We start from the raw sequence: 24,288 nt of genomic DNA, 5'->3' as shown, positions 1-24,288 counted from the left end.
GCAGTAAGAATCAATAAGTGAAACATAAACTCTGAAAAACACAAATACAGAAAATGTCTTGAGAGAGACCATAGGAATCTTTCCCAAAATATTATGTTCTGTCACACTTTCTACTCTCCACTCCAACAATTCCTCCATTCTCGTCAGTTCTTAGGAGTCATTTACTTTGTCCTACTTCATTCACTTACTTAAGACTTCTTACTATGATTGTCACCATACCATTTTCAAGTCTCCCCCCAACTCATGCAACTCACTCACTCTTTCAGGATCCTAATATCCTGTAGTGCTGGGGGAGGTGGTGGGTGGTTCTTTGCACTTTCACAGCATACTTACTCAAGCATCATTGTTTACAGGGACTTATTGTGCAAGCAGATCAACACAGTGGTCTGACTTCCATGTCAGTTAGTAGTGACCAAAGCTTAAGAATGGCTTTCGGTTCGCTGGAAAACCATGCAAGAAAAGAGGCATTAAACAATGTATTTATTTAATTAGTTTACATTTGTTACCCGGGATAGTCCGACTAGATGTATGCCCATTTTCAGCGGAGGCCCGGGGAGAAAAGTTCCACATTAAGACAATTTACAAGACAGAAATCTTGTCCATATACAATACAGATAATGTCAGACAGGTAAAACATTTCAAATACAGGAACATTTATATAGTACTGTTAGAGTAACATACCAACATACCCAATTAAATAAGTTAACAATTTTGAGTAAAAGGATTAATAAAACATTTTTTTTTGAGGGTAGCAATGTTTATAAAGTTTACCAAACCTTAGGAAGTGAGCTACTACACTATGAATTAAGAGAGAATATCAGAGTACCTGAAATAGCATGTTAAAGATAGATAGTAAAGAATGGTCCTGCTAGGGGAGTAAGTGTCAGTCAGGATTTGTGCATGGGCAAAGTCATTGGGCTTTAAGGAAGTTTCTTAACTGCTTCTTGAAAAGTGGGGTAGAAGAAAGGGCTGTTAGTTCAGTTGGAAGAGTGTTCCAGGAGTTACCAATAGAGTTTGAGAACAAGCTAGCTCCAGATTTGTTGCTGGACTTTAGGGCAGCTACTAGTACCTTATTAGCTGATCGAAGGGTTGTTAGATTTTTATATGGGCAGATAAGGGTAGAGAGTATGGGTGTATCTGTGGGATGGTGTAAGATCTTGTTTATAGTAGTAAGTTGCTGGAAAACAATCTGGCTTTACAATTCCAGCCATCCTAGCAATTTAAGATTTTGGCAGTGGTGGGTTCGAAAAGGGGCACCAGTGGCAAATCTAGCTATGTTATTATAGGCTGTTTCCAACTTATGAAGATTATTTTTGGATAAGCTGGCATAGATTGGGGATGCATACAGAAGGATGGAGATTAAGTGAGTTCAGGCAATAGCAGTCCTAGCTAGAGGTGTGAGATAGGGTTTAAGCCTTAGAAGAAACCAAGTTTTTTATTAACTGATTTAATGGTTAGGTTGATATGTGTGTCAAAGTTTAGATTATGATCAATTGTTACACCTAAAAGTTTGGTGGTTGTGTCCGGAGTTATTACAGTACCATTATTAGATGTAATTGTGAAGTTGATAGCAGGAGACTTCTGAGTGGGAGAGAATAGTACCAATTTAGTTTTTTGGGGGTTAAGAAGGAGACAGTGTGTTGATGGAACCAGTTTTCAACTAAGGTAAATACTGCTTGGGTACTCGAATGAAGTCCAGCAGGCGAGGAGCCTGAACATATTAATGTCGAGTCATCGGCATACTGTATGCAGGTGGTTTGTGGAAGGGAGAATTTCAGATCATTTATGAAAATAGTGAAGAGGAGGGGTCCCAGAATAGAGCCTTGTGGGACTCCAAGAGTTATAGGGAGAAGAGTGGACAATGACCCAGCTCTTGTCCATCTCAGACTAGGGTTTTTGGAGGAGTAATGGTGTCTGCTTAGTCTCAGCCTAAGCCTGGCACTATACCAGCCATGAAAATACCCACACAAAAGCAGACAGGCTATCTATTTTTTGCCCCTCCCGAATGTTGCTGATATGCACAGTATACCCATTCAACTATAAGCCTATTTGTTCCCCTCATACTCTCCTTACTATCTGGGAAGGGGTCCTTCCAAATCTTGGATTCTCTAGAGACAAAGCAATCTTATGACCTTTTGCCCATAAGACTACCAAATCCCCCCTCCCTATTTGTCCAGGTAAGAGTCTGGCTGAATCCTGCTGTAACATTGCAGGTGGGACATGTCTCTCCAGAGAGACAGTGATCATGCAGACTATTTCCCACAAAACTTTCATTCCCTGTTTAAGAGGGGTGAGAGTTGGGGTGTGGGCATTATACATGCATTTAGTGGTGGGGATTTTGGTATGGAGGGGGAGGGGATCCCTAACTGGGCAGACTAAGTTTGATGTTACAAGCATCCCCACTCTATCCCACCTTGCTCATGTCCTTGTCAACCACTGAAATAAGCAATAGCCTGTCTTTACATACGGAACCACATTCCAGCCACCACTGGGATGTGCCACAGTCTTAGACAGTACTCCATTTCATCCTCACAGGATGAGTGCGCTAGCATAAGCTGTCCAAGTCCTACCTCCTCACCCTGCATCTGTCTCCTCCAGTTCCCAAGCTGCTAATCAAAGTGTGATCATCTGGGGTGCAGAGAAGGCTCCATCCCTTCATGTCACATAGCCGGGTATGTTATCCAATTTGAAAGAAGAAATTTCTTTCTGGAGGCACTTGGGTCAGTTTCTGAACAAGCAGTTGATGAGTGGATAGCAATTCTAGGGTAGTATAGTGGGCCAAAACTGGCATGCATATCAGAAATTGGAAATCTTGGAAGAAAAAAAATACACTACATTAAAAAATAAACATCTAATTATTTAATAAAAACATTTTATCTGATTTGCTAAAGGTTTTCCTGAATATAAGTGCTTCTGCCTTAACTCTATGTCTGCACTTTATACCCAAAATTTTATGGTTAATATAACACATTGTGTTACTGGTTAGTATAACTTACTGTGCTACTGCTTAGTAACATATTGAGCAGATGTTCTATTAGCCTTACCAAACAGTAAATTTATTACAATACTTACAGCTGATGCAACCAGCTTCATCACTGTTATCTAGACAATCATAGACCCAGTTGCACTGCTTGACCCCTGTGATACAAGAACCATCACCACACTGGAATTCATCAGGTCGGCATGTCACTAGTGCTACAAAGAGAGAAAAGACAGGAATACCCTGTGAAAGTCTTCAAAGGCATTCTGTGAAACAAGATATTATCAGAACATTTTATATCAAATGATTACGAGAATTATACTTGTGTAGTAATGCACAACTAAAATGACACCTTAAACTGAGGTCCCATCTGCCTGAACTGGTGGTAGCCCAGCAGGATGTATCACTTGACACTCATCAAAAACAGTAGAAACATTTCCCTGGTGCCTGGCCAAATTTTCACTAATCAGTATGAATACAAACATTTAAATTATATTCTGGGGTATTTTCAAATGCAGAGTTCACTAATGCTCACACACAAAAGAGAACATAGGCCTTCCTTATAAGTGCCCTCAAGCAGTTTAAAAGCAGAGAATAAGAAAGGATAAAGAAAGCCATCACAAAATGTTACTGTCCACTTAAATCTGGCTACTTTCCAAAAAAGCTTGTTTGATTTCTGGGATGAGAGCAATTACTACAGTGGTTCATGGTAAGGATAATCAAAAAGTTCAGCTTCAAACAGATGTTTGGGACAAAAACTCTTCCTGCAGTTAATATTCAATGAATTGTGCATCGTGAACTTGTCAACACAGGCATTCTGGTCATCTAGGTGCTTACCTGAGTAATGACGAATCACAGGTTCATAGATTACTACTAGGCTATCTTTGTGGGCCATTTTAAGCCTGGTCAATTACCGCATGTGAGAAACAAACCCTGCAGCTTTTGTCTGTAAGGTAAACACCTTAACCATTATGCCAACTTCCTCATGAGGTCATAGGCCCTGATGATGATGATGATACAATACTACTGGTCTCCTGGCAACACACAGCAAATGCCATAACACCACCTACAAACACACTAGGGTCTAATTACTAAATTCTGAAAAATAGTTCAGACCTCTTTCACCTACTGGAGCAAACAGAAGCAAGCCTTAACATAATAAAACAGTAGAGAATATGAAAAAAATGTGGAGATGGTGCTGTCTGTTTCATCTCTTAAAAAGCAAAGCAGGTGCAGGGAAGCAGATTATAAAACATATAAGAGAAATTCTAAAATATTACCTTTACCATCCTCAGAAAGAAAAAAATCCTTGGTCAGACTCAGTGTGATCTTCCCAATAACTGTCCCAAAATGAGGGAGGAGACTTGCGAGCATTGTTCAAATGACACATGATTTATAGTTTCCTAGAAATTCTACAGCGTTGCTTTCATGCTAAGCACTTCTCACCCATGAAAGTAGTATCTATTTCATCTCAATTCCAGGAACAGTGTTCCATTTGCAAGCTGCTAGATGATAACATTAGCTAAATGATGTGCATGATTTCCACTTACAAGTCCAAGAAGAATAGTTCGCAAACAATAATGCCTGAGAGGGTGGGCATTACAGGGCATTACAGGGAAATAATAGCCTGCCCAAGGATTTTTGTGAGGCCAGATGCTACAGGCAGAAGGCCTCACAATCCATGTAACGGTCCATTATTTCTCTGTAGCATCCACCGTGGAGGGCATTATTATAGTTATTTTTTATTATAACTATTAGGATATACATTTTATATATGTATAAATATATATATATATATATATATATATATATATATATGTATATATATGTATATAAATACATACATACACACCCACACCGATATACAAATACATTCAGCACTTTATTGACTGCACACCTCAGATGCCTTATTATGATTAAATAAAAAAATACATAAACAGTAGCACTAGTAATTTATTTCAGGTCTCTGCTGTCAGGCACACACAATGCAAAGCATTAAACCTCCCTCCACACATAAAAGTATTCACTTTGTTGACTCTGTACTACTTGCAGTAGTGAGCTTTACTCAGGTGCTGTCAAATGCAGTGCAGTCTCTTACCAATACACATGCACACATAGCCTTGTAGCTGCAGCTGCAGTTACTTCTGTTACATCCATACAACAGTATGGCTTAAGGAAGCAGCTGTATGTCCAGCAAGGAACCACAACATCAGGCTATTGAATGGTTTGGTACAGTATGCCATCTATGTGCCAACTAATGATCAGGTTTTGGTCTACTTGATGTCAAAAGAAGGGAGTGAATTTAGTCACCCACTATTGTCATGGCAAGAAGCCAAATTACATTACCAATGATTGGGGTTTACTTGTCTACAGTCGGCTGGAAGGTCACTCAAAGGTGTCAGACTAATTGACTAATGACCAGTTATTCTGCCTCAGAGGGACAAATACATGTACTTTCTGGTGCAAATTTTTTTCCCCTCAAGAAGGTTAGAGATTACAGAGAGGTACACCAATGGGGGATGGAATAGCAGCTGACCAGTAAGTGCTAGTATGTATCCATACAACATGAAACTAAGTACGAGTTGCTACATTTTTAGATATGCAGAAGTGAGACACAGTATGTATGGCCAAAAGTATGACGTCACTTATGGACATGCTCAACAGCATGATGCAGTCATAAGGCATGGTCATTTTTAAACATTTTAAAATTACTGATACATCATGTATAAACTATAAACACCAAGCTCACATACAAGTTAAAAATGCTGGGTTGAATGAACATTCTGAATTACATCATTAAAGAAATATAACTTGACTTAACACACTATATCTAGCTAGGGTTATTTTCAACGAGTTCCAAAACACAAATACTCTTGGACTTACAGCTCTGTGCTAATCTATAAAATGCTGCAAGATGTCTAGTTGCCCTTGAAATGTACATACACATTCACAGTAAAAGCCTGTGAATAATAATCACGTTTACAAAGCAAGGCATAATGTCTTAAAGAAAGACTTGCTTATGGCATGGGGTCAAGTTGCAAATCTATATTGGGTAGAAAAGTAAGAAACATGTGGACTCAGCCACCATGCTAAAAAAGTGTAAACAAATTAAAAACGCACCTTCGTACCATTTGAACAATTTGTTGTTGGGTATATGGGGAAGAATACTAGTTTACGTTATGCGGACAGCATGGGAGCTGTGGTAGGTAATGCATCATTCATAGATATAGGAAGAGGTTGCTAAAGAAGATGACCACTTGGTGTCCCATTTCTGGGTGAGAATGGAAACACAGTGGGGGATGAAGGAGTCAACCTCTGACAGAAATGGTGCAAGTGTGACCAAAAATTATCACAAGGTGTGCATGAGAATTTGGAAGGACACTGAACACTGCTAAACTGGGTATAAACTGGCTGAGGGCACCAATCACTATCAGGATGTATATGGGATTTGGCAAAAGGCACTGCTCACTGCTGGCCTAAGTGTGACTGGCTGACCGCCTTGATGAACACCTAGATTAAAGCAGTTGTGAAGAGTTTTCAGTTACTGCTAGAATGAACTTGGTATTAGCTGAAAGAGCTTATCACTGATAGGCTAAGTGGAGGACAGAGTTCTCCAATCACCTTAAGGATGGGGGAATGAGGAAGAAGGATACTACTAATGTGTGTATGTGTAAAATGTGATACTCAGGATGGTCACAGTGAATCAACGGACTCCAGCTACAAGCAGTCAGCTTAACCAGCATATATTTCAGGCTGCAACAATTACAGGGTACCAGACGGTAATATATACATTCTGAACTCTGACACAGGCTAGAGATGGTAAACATCTTAAAACTACAATATATTACATCCCCATCTTAAAAGTTAGATTCCCACTTTACTTTGTGGCAAAATTATATGCATAAATAAAGGCATCAGCAATAAAATACATAACACACTTTCAATGCTGCATTTCTGGACTTTCTTTTAGAAATAAAACAAATAATGCCTTTTCATTATTCTGTCAAATGCAATACATTTTAATAGTTTTATAAGTTTCATGTTTTCAAATAGACAACTATTAGAACAGCAGTGTTGTCATTTAAATGTTATTCAAGTAAGATTTTTTTTTTCACTACTTGGTCCTGTTTGACTATCTTGGTGGCATTTATAAGAAACTTCCAAGGATGAATTATTTTGAGGAGCCTATGGTTTACACGTCTGATACAGTTACACTATGAAATGTTATACTTAAGTCTCCAACAGACTACCTACCAGTATGGTCTGGGTTCAGATGAACATCCTAATGCTTACCTACTGCCTTGTTCCAGAAATGTTTCTTCTGACAACTTTTCAGATCTCTCTGTCAAAGTTTCTCTGGCGGCCTTACCATTAGGGTTCATAGTTTCATAAATTGTTACTAGGATAACGACCACCAGGGCTCTTACAAGCCTAGCCATGCAGTGTTGTGGAACATTTTGAGGCAGTTTCAAATCTTTTCAGGACACAGAACTAATGAAACTAAAACAAAGGCAATAGCTGTAAATATGTACCTGCACATGAATTGGTTCAGCAATATCCATATTTATGGGGACATAATAAAATGAAGTACATACGAGTATGGATTAAAATGGATTCTGGTGTGGCAGCTAAGGATATGTGGGGAGAGACTAAACAAAAGATAATACAAAAACTGAGAAACTGGAAGCTCTGTTATATGGATATGGGTAGCAAGATATAAGTAGTTAAAATATTTTTAGTCCATTTAGTTTTATGCAGAGGTCAGACATATTTTTATCAACCAGAGAAGTTTTGGACAGCAATTAATAACGAGCAGAAGGATTTTATCTGGGAAGGAAGATGGCAAGGGTCAAGTGGGATAAGCTGATTCTTCCAGTAGAACAAGGCGGTTTGGGATTACCTGATTTGAAGGGATATTTCAGAGCTATACAGTTAAGGCTCCTATACATAGCATAAACAGAAAACTATATTTCAACATAGAAAGGGATGATGATGAAACAGGGGAGAAGCTCAAGAAACAAGGAGAGACTTTAGATGCAGAGCCTTAAGGAGAATAACAATAACCATACAGAATTATATATTATATTCATAAAGTAGAAGAAAGTATTCTAAGAACTAAGGCAACACAGGAATGGAGGAAGGAGATTCTATTGATAAGGATGACTGCAATTAGGGATACAGGCAGTAGGAAAGAGGGAGCTGGAATTTATTGGAGAAAGCGGGCATAAGAACCAAGGTATTGGCAAGCAAATAATTAGTGAGAGAAAGGTAATAGAATGGGAAAAGGCTAACAATTTATTTGGACTGCAGGCTAGAGATTGCCTTCCCTATCAGGTTCATAGGTTGGTACTAGGCTATCGGCCCTAGGGCCTATACAAGCCTAGCCATAACAATTCCCAGGATATTTCTTCCGACAATATTTACCTCCCTGGACCCCTGTCTAGCAGGGCGAATGACATGATCCCCGAAGTGAATTTCTTATCTCCCATCCAATTGTCAAGGTTCCTTTTGAAGAGGGCCAAGGAGGCGCTCTGCTTGATATGTATGGGCAGTCTATTCCAGAGTATGGGGAGTCTCTGGGTCAGGAACCTATCCCTCCAGCATGTTTTACTCATTGTGATGACAAGGTTTAGATCCCTGGAGCGTGTGGCTTTGGGGGACTGGGATTTCTTTAAGTGGAGCCTGTCCAAAAGCTCAGGGTTTGACATGGCCTTATATGTTAAGCAGAGATCACCTCCGAGAAGACAATATGCCACAGAGTATAGCTGGAGTTTTTTTTAGATGGTCAGCAAAGGGCATCTGCTTTAGGCCTGTGATTCTTTTAGTGAGATATTTCTGTGGCCTTTCCAGCTGTTGCAGTTTTCTTGTGAGGTACATACCAAATGTGGCGTTGTACTCTATAATGGGTCTAATGCGGAATGAGTACAGTGAGACAATGACCTCCTTTTTTCTGAATGAAAGGCCCTTAGTGATGAGGTGTGCCACATAGAAGGATTTCCTGACTGTTGTGGCGATGTGGTTTTCGAAGGTGAGACCAATGTCCACCTGTGTCCCTAAGTCTCTCATCACACTTTCGGTGTTTAGTGTACTGCCACCTATGTGGTAATTCATGGGTACATGTTTTTTCCCAAAGGGGATAACTATACATTTCTTGGCATTAAGCTTGAGCCCATGGCACTGGCACCAAGCATCTGTTTCTGTAAGGCCCTTTTGTAGAATATCCACATCATTTAGGGATTCAGTAATGGCTCCCAGTTTGCAGTCATCTGCGAACTTTGTTAGCCAGAGTCCCTTAGTGTTGGCCTGTACTTCAGAGAAGTAGATGCTAAACAAGAGCGGTCCCAGGACTGAACCCTGAGGTACTCCACTTGTCACCTGCCTGGAGCTGGATTTGCAGTCGGCTACTTTTACAGTCTGGGTTTTATCAGTAAGCCAGTTGGCAACCCATCGAGTGACGTAGGGATTTATGCCCAGCTTAGTAAGTTTATCTATGATTCCAGAGTGGGGGATGGTGTCAAAGGCCTTGGCGAGGTCCAGATCGGCTGTGTGGACCTCCTTACCCTCGTCCAAAGCTCTGGAGACTGATTTGAAGAAGTCAATCAGGTTCAGGAGACAAGATCAGCCCTTCATGAACCCAAACTGGGTGGGGTCCAGTGTTTGAAGGTTGCCAATGTCTTTGTTTACAAGTACCATGATAATGCATTCCATGCCCTTGCAGATCAGGGTCGTCAGACTAATGGGACGAGAGTTCCGGGGAACCAAGGTGGATCCCCCTTTGTGGAGTGGGATAACTGTAGCTGTGTGCCACTCAGTGGGCACTAAGCCTGAGGTGAGGCTATGATTAAACATGACACTTAGGTGAGGTGCCAGTTCATTTTGTAGTTCATGTAGTACACAGCCCAGGATGTCATCTGGTCCCATGGATGCTGTATTCTTAGCTTTGGAGAGTGCAGTTTCTACCTGTGTGGCTGTGTGCAATTTTTTGGTATTGAGATGGGCCCTTTAGGGGGTGAGAGAGGGGTGAAGTTGGCACTAAATCGATTTGCCAGGATATTGGCAATATCCTTGGAATCAGTATATTTAATGCCATTCTGTTGTAGCTCAGAGCAGATCTGAGCATTGCCAATTAGATTCTTGACATAACTATAGAATGCCTTGTGGTTGTCTTTGGAATCTTCAGCAATTTTATTTTCGTAACTTGCTTTGGAGGATTTTATGAGGGATCTCAGCTTCTTACTGAGACTGGTAAGTGAGTTTTTTGCATCCTGGGATTTTCCTCTTTTCTGCAACAGTTTCTTCCTTCTGTTGTACAGTTTGTATATGGCAGGGGACCACCAGATAGGCTTCCTTTTTTTGGAGGAGAGCGTCTTGGTTCTATTTGGGATGGCACGACTCATGCACGAGTGGATGTGCTCATACAGTGCCTTAGTGTAGGATTCAGCAGTTGAACTTTTAGCTCCTGTCTGCATGGGTGTCATGAAGTTTGTCACTTCTGACTTGAGTAGCATGAAGTTGGCTTTGGAGAAGTTTTTTTACAGAGGTTTCCTTACTGCAGGATGGGGGTGGGCTGTGGATGTCAAGAGTGATTAGCTTATGGTCAGACCTGACCAATGAGGGGGTGACCACTGGTGTGGAGCATCTAGCTCCCATGTTGGTAATGACCAGGTCTAGGATATTTGAGCCCCTGGTGGGACAATGGATTAGTTGATCTAGGGCATTGGAATTTATGAATTCCAAGAACCGTTGGGAAAGGTTGTTGGTACCCGAGTAGTTTTCCCAGTTAATGGCAGGGTAGTTGAAATCCCCCAGTATTAGGGTGTTTGGTTGTATCTCATTATTTTCCAGTATGTTTAGAAAGGTGTAGTGAGAATCTTGGGGCATGGTGGGAGATCTGTGGCAAGCTACAACTTGGATTGTAGTCTTACCTAGTGTTAGTTGCACCTGGAGAATTTCATATGCATTGTGTTGGGCAGCTAGCCTGGAGGTATGAATATCCTTGGTGAATATGGGCACTTCTCCACCATTAGTGTTTTGGTCTTGGTTTGGTGGCCGAAAAGTGTGGTAAGAGTTGGAGCCTGGTATTGCAGGGGTGCTCTCTGGAGCTGTGAACCAGGTCTCAGTTACTGCACAGATATCGATGTTCTCCATTTTTAGGAGTGCCTCGAGAGAGGGCATTTTGAGGTTTAGACTTCTAGCATTGAGTAGCATTACCTTCAGATTTTGCATGCTTGTATCTGTTAAGGTGGTGGTTATGTCCTTTGAACTTTGCTAAAAAAGGCACTATAGGGGTGGCAAGAGCTTTAGCCAGTAACCTAAATCCCAGGGGTGACAGGTAGAGGCCATTTCTGGCAAAGCATCATGGTTTGTCGATCATGTCATCCCAGGGATTGATATCAGAGCATAGGCAAAGAGAAAGAAATAGGGAGGTCCTAAGCAATAGACCAGCAGTGGTAGACATTTTAGTAGAATCCAGAACAGAAGCTGCTGTTAAAAAAGAAATACTTAGTAGAGCATATAAAACATTGCATGATAACTAAAAGAATCAAGCAGAGGAGATTAGAAAGGATTGGGAATAGAGCTTGGATAAGCAGTTCACAAAGAAACAATGAGAGGATATATGTATGCCTCCCAAATATGCAACAATGTACAGAAGATTTACACTCTTTGCTTGGAAGTGCTTACATAGGTATTTTTATACCCCAAGTGGACTCCAAAGAAGTTCTCCTCAGGTAGACAGCAAATGTTGGAGGTGTGATGGGGAAGAAAGAGGTAATTGGGAATGTAGTTTCTGGGAGTGTAATGATTTAGCAGACTTTAAAGATTTCTTGCAGACTACTCTGTCAGAGATACTGAGTGAGCAAACTGGTGTAACTAAGGAAATTATTATTTTGAACTATAATATAGAATCTGAAATGCCTAGACACAGTAAGGTCTTGCTGAGTCTAATTATGGTGGTTGCCAAAAAAAGCAATTACTAGAAAATGGAAATCAAAGTCTAAACCAACTGTACTAGAAGTAGTGAATATAGTAACAAAGATAAAACAACTGGAATTGGGATCTTTAGAAAAGGTGCAAATTACATAGAAAAAATGTGAATTGTGGGAAATTGTGGGAACAATATATGCAGAGGAGGAATGATGTTTAAAACAAGGTAAGATTGGAATGAGCAATGTTATGTTTGACTGACAATGGCTGGATAGATTATAAGTAATGTTTAATATTTGCAAGTAAAATAATGTCAATACTGTTTGTGAAGTATAATGTTTGCAACTTAAATTATGTCAATATTGCTTGTTTTCATTTATACAAAGGCATGGTTGCCTATGTCATACATGATAATTTAATAAAGATGTTTCTTGTTTAAAAAAAAAAAGCTGGGCTAAGATTCAGATAATTTTTTTGAGCTTACATAAACTGCTATGGCCACAAAGAGAAGTTTACGTGAATATGTGAGATGCAGTTAAGAGATGTATGTTTAGCTGCAAAGAGGAACGATCTCATTATCAGTTAATCTGCATTGCTGAATCCCACTGGATTAACACTAGTGTTAGTCACTTTCCTGTGGTAATAACCACTGGCAGCCCATGCACCGCATAGTCACAGGGACTCACCTCATTCACTCACGGTCTCACACAACCAACCACCCACCCACCTGTACCTTTCAAATATCCTTGATTTTACAGAATATTAACTGATTTTGCCTCTTATACTTGCCTTGTGCATCATAAATCAGATGGTTACAGTCGGTCATTAATGCAAAGCATTTGAGTTTCATACTTTATATTGTTCAGAAAATGCTTTAAGATGCTTTTAACGCTGTTCTGTTAACTTTTTAAGAGACTTGAAGTAATATTTAAAATGTTCCTTTGGTGTCTAGAGTTCCCTCCAGTATTACAGCCATTGTTTGTTAGTCCTGAAGGAGTAGAGAGATATGGCAACCCCCCACACACACACACACACACATACACACAAACACTCCTTCACTCACAGACAGTCTCCCCCCAACACAGAGTCACTATACATGAGAGATACTCACACTTAATTGCACTCATAGACTCACTCACCCATTCATCCACATACATACATAAACACACACACATACTCCTATTCTACCATTCCTCTAACTAACCCGCTACTGTGACTACTCATGCAGATGCGCGAGGCCACACACACACACCAGAGACAACTAATACTTCTGCAAGCATGCACACAAGCTGCTACACACACCACCACCACCACCACACCTCTCTACTAAACTCCCTGACACTTGCCTTCAATGCGGTTTCTTCCATTAGAAGTAATGGGTGAATGTGGCAATTCAAATGTATTATTTAATACAGTTAGCCATGCTAATTTACACATCCAAACAATCACTTACATGTGTAAATCCCTTCCCACAGGAATTTCTGGGGGAGACTACATGGTTAGATAGCATAGGCTGCTCTACCAGAATGCGTCATTAGCATTTATAACATGGTCTTGGAGACGGCCAACTGCAGTGACCCCACTGTGCAGAATCACTACAGTGGGTCTTTCTATGAATCAGAAAAGGCTACCTCCAGTGATTTTCCACACGTTAGGTCTTAGCACTAGTGATAGCTCTTTCTGAATTCTGGCCTCAGTCTTCTACACTGTTCCAGGAAATTTATGACTAACCAGGCTAGATATATAGCAGCTCACACATTCTTTTTAAATTGTCTCCTACATTATTCATGTGAATAATAAATATACATTCCACCCAGCTGTTATCACTGGCAGGAGTCTAAAAGAATAGGTAGCCACTGCATTTTTAAACACTGGTCTAACTATAATACCTAAAACATTTAAATATTCTCCTACCTAGCATAGCTGGCCTTAGGCATAGGCCAACTAGGCGACTGCCTAGGGTGCTTCTCTAGCAGGGGCACTTTCCCAGTACTTATTTGGTTTAGGTAGACCAGGATGGGGGCACCAGGTTGTGTGGTGGGGGGGACGCCATGCAGCCCTTTTGCCTAGGGCACCAGTTAACCTAAGGCTGCTCCTGCTACCTAGATAAGCACATTCAGTACTACTACACCAAAACAAATACCTTGCAACTCAGTGCTGAACTGAGTGGTACATTCCAACCACAAACTTAAGGACAAAAAACAAGTTTCCTGTAGACTTCTTAGACAGTTGATCCACTGATTCTGCAGTCCTCTCACTCCTGATATTTATCAACTTACCCCTCAAGCATTCTTTTCCTCACATTTTTGCCCCCATGCCTACTGACAATCAGGATATCTCCAGATCAGGCTCAACCTATTCATTTTGCATACAAGGGAGATATGCCCAAGTAACATATATGGAGGGACGAATGACACCTAGGGAAATCATCATAAAGGCAGTCATAAGGGTTGTTTGCGCTCACTTTTATCTTACTTTACACTTCTCTATCTCTGTTCTCTTTGTATCTGCTGTTTTTTCTCCCTCTCTCTGTTTATCATAAAATTTAGCTCACTGAATTGATGCAAATCAATGGGGAGTAATACTTTGACTGATGTATTCACAATTTTGCTTTTATCATCCAGGGTGCCTTAAATACTCACATGCAGTTTTGCTCATTGTAATTAGTTACATTAATCTGTTACCATATATATCACAAAATGTTTAAAATATTCAACAGAACACTTAAGACATACTTGGAAAGCAACAATGATTATAACAATAAATATGACAAGTATAACACAGCCTGGACATTCTTTATTATTTAATGTAACTCTGCTTATTTTTCACTACTTATGATATTGAGCCCTGGCAGTGAGTCAGCCCTAGAATAGCTGATCTACATTTATTCTGCAAGTTCAGTCCTGTTAATCAAATACCCCTTCTTTTTCTACATATAACTTCTGTAGCACCCTAAACTTAAATGTCTGTTCACTACCCTTTTTTATACACTCACATACACACGTGTGCTAATATGCTTCAGCTTACATAAATTTGTTAGAAGAGTTGACAACTGCATTTAAACTCCTGAATGATCTAATTGCTTTGTTTTGCAATGAAAGGGGACTGTTAAGTTCTCCTCCTCTCTAAAATAAAAACAGTGGAAAACAGTTCCACAGCTTTCTGTCTTTTTTATATCAGCTGCTGTGTTCCTTAATTTAACAGGATTAATTGCCCATCCAAGATTGACAGCAGTACTTGACAGGGTGAACTACACGTTTAACTGCGTCTATGATATGTCATGCAGGCGGGAGATTAATTCCTCTGCAAAGTATGTGAGAAGTTAAAGGTAGGTTGGCTTTCCCTTCCTTTGATTCCAATGCAAGGAAATAAATGTTTTAAAAAGTACAGTCAGGTTTCTGGTACCTACACAATACTGGAACCATACTGTTGGGAGAAAAAAAAACTAAGTATTGAGTTAAACTGTATGAGAAGGCAGAGTTTTCCTTTAAGTGACACGAAAGGAACCTTAATATTAGCAGGATATTTTAACTATTTTTGGAAAGGAAAATCTGACTGAGAAAGTAGCTTTAAAATACTTCCCTGTCCCTTTTCTGACTATGACTCAATTAACATAGTCTTTCAGAAGTAGATGATGAGCTATGATAGGCAGAATCCTAAGCTATATAATTAAAATCAAAGAATTTCAGAACTGGTTAGCTAAAAAAATAGAATTTTATTTAAACAAACATTACCACAGACGTAAATAACACCTTAATATTGGATTATCTAAAAGCATGTATTAATGGGAAGATGATGGGATGGAACATAAACAAAATTAAGGAATTGGAGAAAGAGTTATTAGAAACTTGAAAGAAATTGCATTCATTAAAATATCTAATACAGAAAGGGAAATAAGAATGTATTCATCACCTTGATTCTCTAAATAAAAATATCAAGAATTACTTTATCATAAAACAGCACCAGCAACAGAAAAAAATAAAATTTGTATCCTACTCAATGTCGCCTAGAGGTATGCACAATTTGATTGAAAAAGCAAAATTACATACCAGAAAAATTATATACAAGGAAAAAAAAAACAGAAAAAAGCACAAAGTTAAAACTGATATAGAAGAAAGTATCACAGAATTTTGAAATTACTATTACTCACACAATCAATTTGGTATTAACCATCCAAGAAAAGAATACAGGCAAAAGGTTTGATCAAGTAGGCAATAATACTATACTTTTAATGAACTATCAAATAAGATAAAAATAATAAAGCTCCTGGAGCAGTTAGAATAATTGCTATAATCTATATACTTCTATGTAATAAAGCAACTCTTTTCCTAAATTAAACTTTTTAGGAGATGTAGAATAAAAAAGTTTATTCCTCCCTTATGGAGATATTCACATGCAACACCCATTTTAAAATAAAACAGAGACCTCTAACTATGTACATCTTATAGACCTATTTCACTTCAAATGTACATTATAGCATTTTTGTCACTATTGTTACAGATAGACTGAAAGAATTTATGCCTAAAGTAATAAACTATGATCAAACAGGATTTACAATTAATAGACAAATCCAAGACAACATAAAAAGTGTAATAGATTATGCTAAATAAGAATACTATAAGGAAATTATTGCATACCCCTGAAAAGAAAACTTCCCATTGGAGATCAGGTTTACCCTTAGAAATATGTAAGATAAAACAATCACTCTAAACAAAACTCCTTTTAAAACATGCACAGGTGAATGTGCATTTTCCCAACTGAGCTAACATTTTGGAATAAACTCCCTTCTGAAAAAAAGTTTCTAAAACACTCATGGAGTTCAAATAGGCCCTATCTAAAAAGTGGACATGTGCACAATGAAGTGGTGTGCACTTGCTTTAGGGATAATATTTAATTAATTACATTGTTTTATACCAAACTGCTAGCCAACTAGTTAGACACTTCATCCTGTTAGGAGCTCAATAATACATCTGTATATACTGTATACATATTTTGTTAAATGTATACGTTAGTGCTTGCTAATTATATGATTAATATAGTTAAATTTACCAACACCTCTCTGCTTAGTTATGTGAATAATGTTAAATTTACAAACATTTATGCAAGACCTAGATGATTGTCTATACTCTATAGTATAGTACAGTTGAAATTATCCAAGAATTGTCTTCATAAATTGTGTCTACTTGATTTATGTATAACAATTAACTGTTTTGCCTAAGACTGAGTTTTACTTTCTTTGTTATCTGTTGTGGTGGAAAAGGGTTACTCAACTGGACCACATACCCAGTTATCAAATAGTAAATGAATAAATAAATAAATAAATGCACCTAACAGGAATAAGCATGGATATTAAAAAGGCATTTCATTCAATAAATTGGGAATATTTCTTTAAAGTGTTATTTCTATTAGGTTTACTAAATGACTTTATAATACTGATTAAGAATTTATATCATAAGCTTACATCAAAACAAGCCCTTTCCTGCCAAACTTTATGAGATTAAAAAGGTATTTAGCTGTTGAACCTCTTACTGAAGCTGTCAGAAGAAATAGCCATATTAAAGGCATTAAGAAGAATCCTCAAAACAAATCTAAAATTGCATTATTTGCAGACAATATGTTGCTTACAATTACAGATTTGAAATGTTCTATATATGAAATAAATTCCCTGTTAAATAAATCTGAAGAAATGTCAAGTCCTTCTTTTAATGATGACAAATCTAAAGCTATCTTATTAAACAGAAATCACTTCAATCCAATGAAACAGAAATTCAGTATAAATCAGGACTGGCAAGAACAGAACATCCAAGTATATTTTTAAAATCTAAATGGACAAGTTGAAACTATGAAACTATGAAAGTACTACAATGTCTTTATTAATAATGATCACTTTTGTCTTAATTCAAGACTTCACCAGATCTAGTTTAACTTTGGCTAACGAGCTTAATTTAAAAGAATAGATTAAAAATATTTTTGAGCATATAAAGGTGGAGAGGGGAGGGGTGTACCCAAGGACATGTCAGTCCAACTCTGGAGGGCCTGTGATAGGTTTGGATTAAACCTTCAAATTACCATATTGACTGCCAATTGAGGTGATCTCAGTACATGGTGACATGTCCAGCTGGAAGTCCCAGTCTGCATATTTGGTGCTAGCTGGAGGACATCAGATTATTCAGTGATTTGTCCTGAGAGGGGTAAACGCATTAATTTTCAAATTAGAATAAAGTGGGCAAGATAGGTCACCTTGTATTTGTAATATCCTCTCTCCCATACTTCCCCATTCCAGCCTTGTATGGTTACAGATACTAGAGGCAAAAAATAGAAAAGATGTATTCAAGAAGCAAATGATTTAAAAGGCAAATGGAATAAGATGTAAACTTTGAGGAAAGACTAACTGATAAAACTGGCCTTACTCCCCAAACCTTTATACACAATTCAAACTACTGCTGTAATCCCAACAAATATTCAAGAGCAGCTTAGATCTATGGATAGGAAACAGAAAATTTACCCCAGGACTGCCCCCTGTACTACTACTTGACAGAGGCAAGCTCCTAAATACTTTATCCCATGCATGGGTCCAATCAAATTATCTATGGTATGATCCCAGTTATTCTCGTTAGGAGCAATATATAATTATCAACCACAGGATGGGCAATGCCAATCTATAATCAAATGGGATATGCTACTACAAGCAGAAAAAAAGAAAATGGATAGGTTTAAAGTGGCTCACAAGAGCAGCTAGCCTGGTACTTACCTATGAATCTATATAAACACAAAATAAAAAATATATATTGAGATATTAATGACACCCAAAAACTAGAATTGTGTATGGTCATCACATTAGCATATGGGCAAAAGATGAAATTAAATTACCACATAAAAGAAACTTATTCATTAGTGGCTATCTGTAAAGTAGTTATTCACTGGCATGACATATGGCATTCTTTTAACTGGAAGAGTCTCCAAACAATACTTTTTATATTAAAAATCTGAAAATCCCTCAAACTTTAATAGATCTTCGTAACAAAATGTGAATGGCAATATGCAACTATTTTCAATTCAATATTTACAACCCTACTAAATCTCAATATATAAATAGTCTGTAAAGTTTAAAGCTTGCATTTATAAGCATTCTGATTTATGAGAGGGCTAAGAAGTTGCTTTAATGCTCTGTTCGTCTAAGGTTTCTAATAAAAATACACACGCTCAAATATGCACATACATGAGCACACACACACACACACACACACAATTATTTGACTTGTAAAAAAAAAAATATTAGGCTGGTATAATTGCTTTAATGCTAACCAACTCAAAGAAACTAGAAGCTGATTGTTCTCTTAGACAAGATAATAATAAATTTCTTCAAGAAATATGCATTAAACAAATTCATAGCTACAAACAACATGTTGAACAAAGGAATCTCCACGTTTCTGGAATACATATCCATCCATCCATTTATCGATAACTCCCTTTTTACCATTTTTACACATGGAGTCGGGGGGTATCACCTCAACAGCGACTATTATCTAGAGAAAACGTTCATGCATCTGGGTGGCTAGCACTGCAGCAGTTATTTTTCCATACCAGAATATATATCCATCCATCCATCCATCCGCCACCTCTTTTCCTATTTTTACATATGGGTTCAAGGTGTCACTTTAGCAGTTACAATCATCTAGAGCCAATGTATGTCAAGTCAAAAATAAACAAAACAAATCAGCTTTACATGACCTGTACAAGTTTCTAGTTCATTATCAATGCCTTTACACATGATAAATACTGTAGTTTTATTTTTCAGCATGAACATTACAACTCAAGTGATACTGATAACTTATTTTGAGGTTGATTGGTAACACATCACAAGTTCACTTCTGGAAATACATAAACGTGGAAATGCATGCACAGGGCTTTTTTTATACCATATATAATGGGAAGATAATCACAATGAAAGAATGTCTTATTGGAGATGTAAAAATTAACTGAAAGTTAACTGAAAGCATATCAGCTTTGAATATTCTCATGTTAACTTGTTTTGTGGAAAGATAAATAAATTTATACAGCATTCTTCCGTGTGGCTTAGACAAATGCAAAAGACTTTCCAGGGGAGAACATCAAATCCACCTACACTGAAAGAAAACTCAAGTCTTGAGAAATCCAGTGGTACTATTATGCAAAAAAGATTAAAGGGAATGTTCCAAAATATATCCTTGGGGGTCTACTTCATGTAAACGAAATCCCACTTACCAGACTTTCATAACATCTAGTTGAGAACACCGAAAGTCCAAAACACCGACTGCTCGGAACACTGACGTTTAACTAAACGTAAGTAAGCCATTGGCTAACCCTACAAACAAACTGAAACGGAAGCAAAGAAAACACACCCACACGGGGGCATCTCCCCCCACCCCCTATAACTAACTATACTAACTTGAAGATCGCACTACCATGGAGGTCATGGGCAAAGCTCAACATGCTGGCCAAGCAGTTACTTACCTTTAGTTGCATGTTGGTGCTCCGAGCGGTCAGTGTTTTGGACATTCGGTGTTCTCGGCTTGATGTTATGAAAGCCAGGTAAGTGGGATTTTGTTTATATGAAGGGGACCCATCCTTGGAGAGCTATTGTGGAGTAAATGTTAGTAGAGGAGAGAGTGTTGCCAATAATGACAGAGGCAAATATGTTGGTAGGGTTAGTAATGAGACAAGTAAAGCTTTCTCGAAAGACACTCAGGCAGGTTAACCTTCTCAGAAGGAAAGCACTGATGGTAAAGTTAAATACTCACTTTAGTTTAACAAATTAGTCCAAAAAAAATAAAAACAACCACACAGCTGGGATGAAGTTGTCACACCAGTACACAAGAAACAAAACCAGAATAAAAAGTGAGTGACAACAAATGTGGCTATGGAAAATAAACCAAAAAAGCTTTTATTACACCTTAGTAAGCACTTTCGTGTTGACCTCAACACTTCATCATGAAGCATGAGGTCAACGCAAAAGCGCTTACTAAGGTATAATAAAAGCTTTTTTTGGTTTATTTTACATAACCGTGTTTGTTGTCACTCAGTTTTTATTCTGGCTTTAGTTTAACAAATGCTGTAACAGCAAGAAGACAGACACATTTGGAGTGAAAGGCATCACTGAATACAGAACTGTGTCAATTTCTGAAATTGTTGACTAGCAGATGCTAATACTCTTGACAAACTAGCTTTTCCACAGTATGCTGATCATGGGGCTAGATAGATCTGTAGCCTTCAGGCTTAAAAGACTTACAGTTTTTACAGAAAGGCAGGATGTTGGTAGACATCCACTCAACAAGAGCCATTCTTGAAGTGAATGGAAGGTAGGTAATGTAGACAGAGTTTAGTGACATCTTCAAAAAGACAAGTCAGAAATGGGCAGTAGGGAAAACTCTGTCTAGAAAGGACTGTAGATGAGCTTTTACTTGTATTTTAAAGGAGAAAACACTGTAGTTGAATGTTAGAAGAGCAAGTGTTAAGTCCTACTTTTCAATAATGTGGTAGTCTGTGGAATTAGTAGAATGTTTAACTACAACAGCAAGGGTACCCAAAAGCATATACACAGTACATCAGCAACATCCTTATAACTGGGATCATGGTTATCCAGGATGGTCAGTCAAGGTAACACTTACCATGAGGATAATTCTGCATACTTCTTAATTATTGCTGAGTATCTTTTGGGTTAATTAGGAAATAGTTATTTTTTGATTGACATATCGGCCACTTTTAACTTCTTTCTTCTTCCTCCATTCAAGGAAGATGTATTGAGAAAAGGCAGATCCAGAGAATTTTAGCTTACCCAGGTATAATCCTTAGTTTTAAGCAATGATTTCAAGATCCATGTAAGTCTACAACACCTTCTTCCTCTAATTACCATGGCAGTAATAAGAAAATGCTTGTCATGAAGGTTCAGTAGTATCTCCTGAAAGAAGCTGCCAGCTTGTCCAGAATCATTACCCTCATACATGTGAGGCCAATATGCAAGAAAAACAGTGCTAATAAAGGGCTTTCTCTTTAGCGGCTGTAATGTAGCTTTCTGTGACTATTACTAGTTTATGGTGACAGTGGATGGTGGATTTGATGTTCTCTCCTGGAAAATCTTTTGACAATGCTTAAAAGACTGGAAAGCACATGGCACAGATCACTTGTATTATTAGGTAGATCAGACAGCTCTTATAGGTTGATAGGTTAACAGTTGGCTAGCTGCACTTGTGAACCTTTTTAAGCCTAGCTAGTTTTCCTTTTTGTGCTCAAAATAACTTATCCCAGTTGGTTTTATATTGGCCTTAGCCATCCCATGGTCAATAATTATACATTATCCCTAAAGAGAATAACTTGGATCATACCACAGATACTTTGAAGGGAACCATACATGGAATACAGCATTTAGGAGCTGCCCATGCCCATTAGTAGTATTGGGGCAGTTCTGGGGTAAATGTTTTGTTTCTCATCCATAGATCTAAGTTGCCCTTGAATATGGACAGGGATGAACTTTGTTTTGTGTGGATGGGGAGTCTGGCCCACAGCAGTGGTATCCTCTGAGAGATACACCTGTCTCTCCAAACTATTCTGTTGATGTTGCAGAAGAGGTTTAGATCCCTACACTGAGTTTTTTATGAAAAAGTTGACTTACTGATGTGCAGTAAATCCATCAGTAATAGGTCAGAGGATGCCTTGTATGCCAGACACAGGCCACCTCTTAGCAGTCTGTAGGATACAGAGTACAGTGACAGGGCTTTGAGTCAGTCCATATAGGATATGTTGAATAGGTCCTTTTAGTAAAGTATCTTTGTGGGTGTTCCATTTGCTGCATGTGTCTGGAGAAATACATGCCAAAGGTGGCATTATATTCAATGACTGGCCTAATGAGGCCTGAGTTAAGGGGACAATGGCATCTCTAAATCCAGACACAATCCCTTTGATTATAAGCTATGCAACATAGAATAACTTTCTCACAACAACAAACACATGGTGTTCAGACATTAGGTCACTGTCCACATAAATCTGAAACAACTGGGTCGACACCTAGGGGTGTATTGTCAATGTGGTATTTCCCTGGGACAGATGACTTTCTAAAGGATACAATAATGCATTTTTTTGGCATTTAGGTTCATGATTTTGGAACCACTTATTTATTCAACACAAACCTTCCTGCAAGATGTATAAGTCATTTGAGGATTCAATGACTGCTTCTAGCTTGCAATAATCTGCAAACTTAGTCAGCCAGACCCCTTTGGTATTGGCTTTTACTTCAGAAAAGTAGATGCCAAACAGAAGAGGTCCCAGCACAGAACCCTGGGGAACTCCACTGGTGAATGGTCTCTTTGTGGAGGTAACTTCCCATATTTTGATTGTGTGTTATCTATCAGCAAGTTGACAATCCAGTGGGTGACACAGGGGTTTATTTCCAGTTTATTTAGCTTTTCTACTATGCCTTAGTGGGGAATTGTGTTAAAAGCTTTGACCAGGCCAAGGTATGTTGCATGTACCATTACGTTTTCATCCACTGCTTTGGTGATTTTTAAAAAAAAATAAATAAATTTCCCAGACTGAGTTAGTATGACCTGCCCCTGATGAATCCAAACCGAGATGGGTCCAGTGTTTGGAGGTTCCCTATGTACTGTATTGATTAATTCTATGATAAGTTTTTCCATGGCTTTGCATACCAGGTTGGTCAGTCTTATGCATCTCTAACTGCATGGGCCCGTGGAAGGTCTTCCCTTATTGCAGGGAAATGACTGCAGCTGTTTTCCATTCACTTATTACAAAACCTGTATGGAGGCTGAGATTGAATAGTGATGTTTGGGGTGTGGCTAAATCATGCTTCATGCTATTTAAGATGCATCCAGGGGTACTGTGAGGACCCATCGATGTAGCATTTTTAGCTTTTGATAGCCCTTTTAGGATTTGGTCTTGAGTGACAGCTGAGGCTGATCCAGTTTCAGGCATAGCTTAAGGGACAGACAAAGGGAGAGAGGGGTAAAGTTAGAGCTAAATTTATCGGCCATTAGATTCGCTATATCTTCCACCTCTCTTCACAGAGATTATCTACACATTGGTAATGACAGTGCCCAAAAGGACAAGATTTCCTGTGACTAGATTTGGTCAGTTGTTTACTGTGCTGAGTTCCTTTAATAACTTTTTTTTATTAGATTAAACTGCTTGCCTAGGTCACCAGCCAAGTTAAGATCCAGATCATGGACAAAGATGAGCATATTCTTGCTCTTCCATGGTTACAGTTACGTTAGCTGTCATTTAATAAACTCATGAAGAGTGGGGATGGATATAAACTACAGTGACATATATGCTGGAATACTTTCCCCTGACAACATGCAAGACTAAATACAGTCCTAAACTGATGGTGGATT

General features: G+C 38.4%; 1 protein-coding gene across 1 annotated transcript in view; it reads right to left on the bottom strand.

Moving 5' to 3' along the window:
* Window positions 1-24,288, bottom strand: part of LRP8 (LDL receptor related protein 8) — a 1,993,970-nt gene that overhangs the window by 479,222 nt on the left and 1,490,460 nt on the right. The window contains exon 6 of the mRNA XM_044085444.1: window positions 3,073-3,195. Within this exon, the coding sequence (XP_043941379.1) occupies window positions 3,073-3,195 (123 nt within the window). The remainder of the gene's footprint in view (window positions 1-3,072; window positions 3,196-24,288) is intronic.

This window comes from Protopterus annectens, chromosome 10.part0 (assembly GCF_019279795.1).
Source record: "Protopterus annectens isolate FY-2018-M chromosome 10.part0, PAN1.0, whole genome shotgun sequence".
Classification (NCBI taxonomy): domain Eukaryota; kingdom Metazoa; phylum Chordata; order Ceratodontiformes; family Protopteridae; genus Protopterus; species Protopterus annectens.
Note: the sequence above shows the minus strand (reverse complement) of the source record. Positions and strands in the feature narration are given on the sequence as shown.